This window comes from Leuciscus leuciscus (genome assembly GCF_965113295.1).
Source record: "Leuciscus leuciscus genome assembly, chromosome: 4".
NCBI lineage: Eukaryota > Metazoa > Chordata > Actinopteri > Cypriniformes > Leuciscidae > Leuciscus > Leuciscus leuciscus.
Window position 1 is genome coordinate 50,119,047 of NC_138728.1, and position 2,500 is coordinate 50,121,546.

At 37.4% G+C, this 2,500-nt stretch overlaps 1 protein-coding gene across 9 annotated transcripts in view; it reads right to left on the reverse strand.

The window, feature by feature from the left end:
• Positions 1-2,500, reverse strand: part of LOC309496988 (stonustoxin subunit alpha-like) — a 253,685-nt gene that overhangs the window by 221,438 nt on the left and 29,747 nt on the right. For 2 of the 9 annotated variants that reach the window (XM_082167207.1, XM_082167203.1), the window contains one exon: positions 932-2,096. The exons of the other annotated variants lie outside the window; for them this stretch is intronic. In XM_082167207.1, the coding sequence (XP_082023333.1) occupies positions 1,531-2,096 (566 nt within the window). In that variant the 3' untranslated portion in view covers positions 932-1,530. Of the gene's footprint in view, positions 1-931; positions 2,097-2,500 lie in introns of those variants that run through there. 9 annotated transcript variants of the gene reach the window in all.

The window sequence follows — 2,500 nt, forward strand, 5'->3', positions numbered from 1 at the left end:
ATTCTAATAATACAAATACATTTATTTACAGTCAAAAGTCACTGCAGATTAAGTATTTTCAAAAATAATATTCACATTATAAGTATGAATTGTAGCTGAAATATAGCCATTGATGCATGACGTCCACTACAGTGGACAGGTGATTCATCAGATTTTTCTCCCAATCTAAAATCAAAACTTGGAAAATTTTACTGTGATATGACTCATTAGATATTGCTTGATGCTGCAATATTTTTTTTACCTACAAGAGTCTCCTAGAAGGAATCGGTGGATATTCCGGAGTAACTTGGCATGTCTGACTGACCCTTGGCCATCTTGGTTTGGAGGGGGAAAAAATCGAAACACAACGGCTTACAACTTGGTTCCAATGTATAGGATGATGCACCAGGGTCCACTGAAGAGATTGATGTGCAACTTTGCCATAAAAACCCGTGCAAATTCAAGAAAATGCTTTTTAAATAGCTGTCCACTGTAGTGACCACTATGCGTGAAAGAAAAGTTCCTATTACAGTTTTTTTCGACTGCTAAACGACAGTGAGCACAACTGTAGTCACATGTGCAAAACTCTGTTGGTAGTGCAGACTGTAGTTAGAGTTTTGCACATGTAGCTCCAGTTGTGCTCACTGTCGTTTAGCAGTCGAAAAAAACTGTATGTGTCATTGTGGGATTGGCAATATGACCAAAATCATACTTCAAGATAAGACATTTTAACAATAACACCAGGTCTGTAAATTCTGTTCTGTTCAGGAGGTTTATTTAAAGTAAACTTGATTATATTACAATAATTGATCAAGTGTTTACAGTATGATCAGATGATCTGGGTTTATATATTTCACATTTATTAATAAATGGACATCAATTTTACAACAAATAACATGTTTTATAGAATATATACTGTAGTATCATTGTAATGAAGAAACAATAGGCAAGGCAAGGCAAGGCAAGTTTATTTATATAGCACATTTCATACACAATGGCAATTCAAAGTGCTTTACATAGAAGAAATTAAAATAATAAAAAATTAAAACAGTTTAAAAAAATTAAAACAAATAAAATACAGTACAGTACAAACAGTCGGACGAACATTGGCACAGTGCTCATTCAGTAAATGCACAGCTAAACAGAAGTGTTTTGAGTCTGGATTTGAAAGTGACTACTGTAGTGAACCCTTGGTATTTCTAGCTGATATGATCCTAATGATCTGAGTGATCTGTTGGGCTTATATTCAGTGAGCATATCTGCAATGTATTGAGGTCCTAGGCCATTGAATGATTTATATACCAGTAATAATACTTTAAAATCAATCCTAAATTTAACTGGGAGCCAGTGTAAAGACCTGAGGACTGGTGTGATATGTTCATATTTTCTGGTTCTGCTCAGAATCCTGGCGGCAGCGTTCTGTATGAGCTGCAACTGTCTTATGGTCTTTTTGGGAAGGCCAAAGAGACTCTATAACATCTCACTGTTACTGATTTATCATGCAGCTCAAAGCATTATGGGTAGAATCTCTCTACAGTCTGTTCTCATTCATCAACACAGTTTCACTGATGACCCATAATAAACCCCAAACCATTTATAAAACTTAAACCCAGGATAGAGCGGTTGTGTGAATGTGGTCTGGACTGTGTGTATGAGGCTCATTGTGTCAGAGACGCTGTAGAAGGACAGAGTTCCTGCACTGTGATCCACATACACTCCTAATCTACTGTGATCCACACACACTCCTGTTCCTCTGCTGATGGGCTTTACAGGGAGAACAGTCTTTATCCTATTGTGTTTGAATGAGTAACTGGAGGAGGAGCAGAACAAACTCCAGGACTGATCATTACGTCCAAACACACACTCTTCACCCCATCCCTTCCTGCTGATGCTCTTATATGACACTGATATACACACACTCCCACTCCACTCAATCTCCCAGTAACAGCGTCCACACACACTCTCTCTACACAACACCTGAAGACACGCATCAAATCTGTCTGGATGATCAGGATACGGCTGAAGCTCTGAAATAGAGTTAGTAATCACTCTGTTCTCCTCAGACAGACGGATGTATTTATTCACTGTGTTCAGATCCAGAGTGAGCTGATGAGAATCTGATGGAGAGAAAACACACATCAGTGAATTACAGAAACTTTCTATCTTGAGTCTTCATTTCAGATCTGACTCGTTCATTTAGGATTGTAAGCAACCAATGATAATAAAGCACTAAAGAAATATCATTCTGTAACAGCTTTTGTCCTGAATGAGGTTCTGGCTGAAATCGCCATGGTTACCAAACAGAAAAGATAGGATTGTTATGTTCAAATATTTCTGTAATCAGGAATTATGAAACTGTCTGATCTTTTACAAAACTCTTCGTACTAATATCACAACAGATCATCAGAAGTGCACTTTCCCCAAATATTCCAGCATGTGTTCAACACACAACATCACACTCTAATCCTGTTCACTATTTATATATATATACACACTCACCTAAAGGATTATTAGGAACACC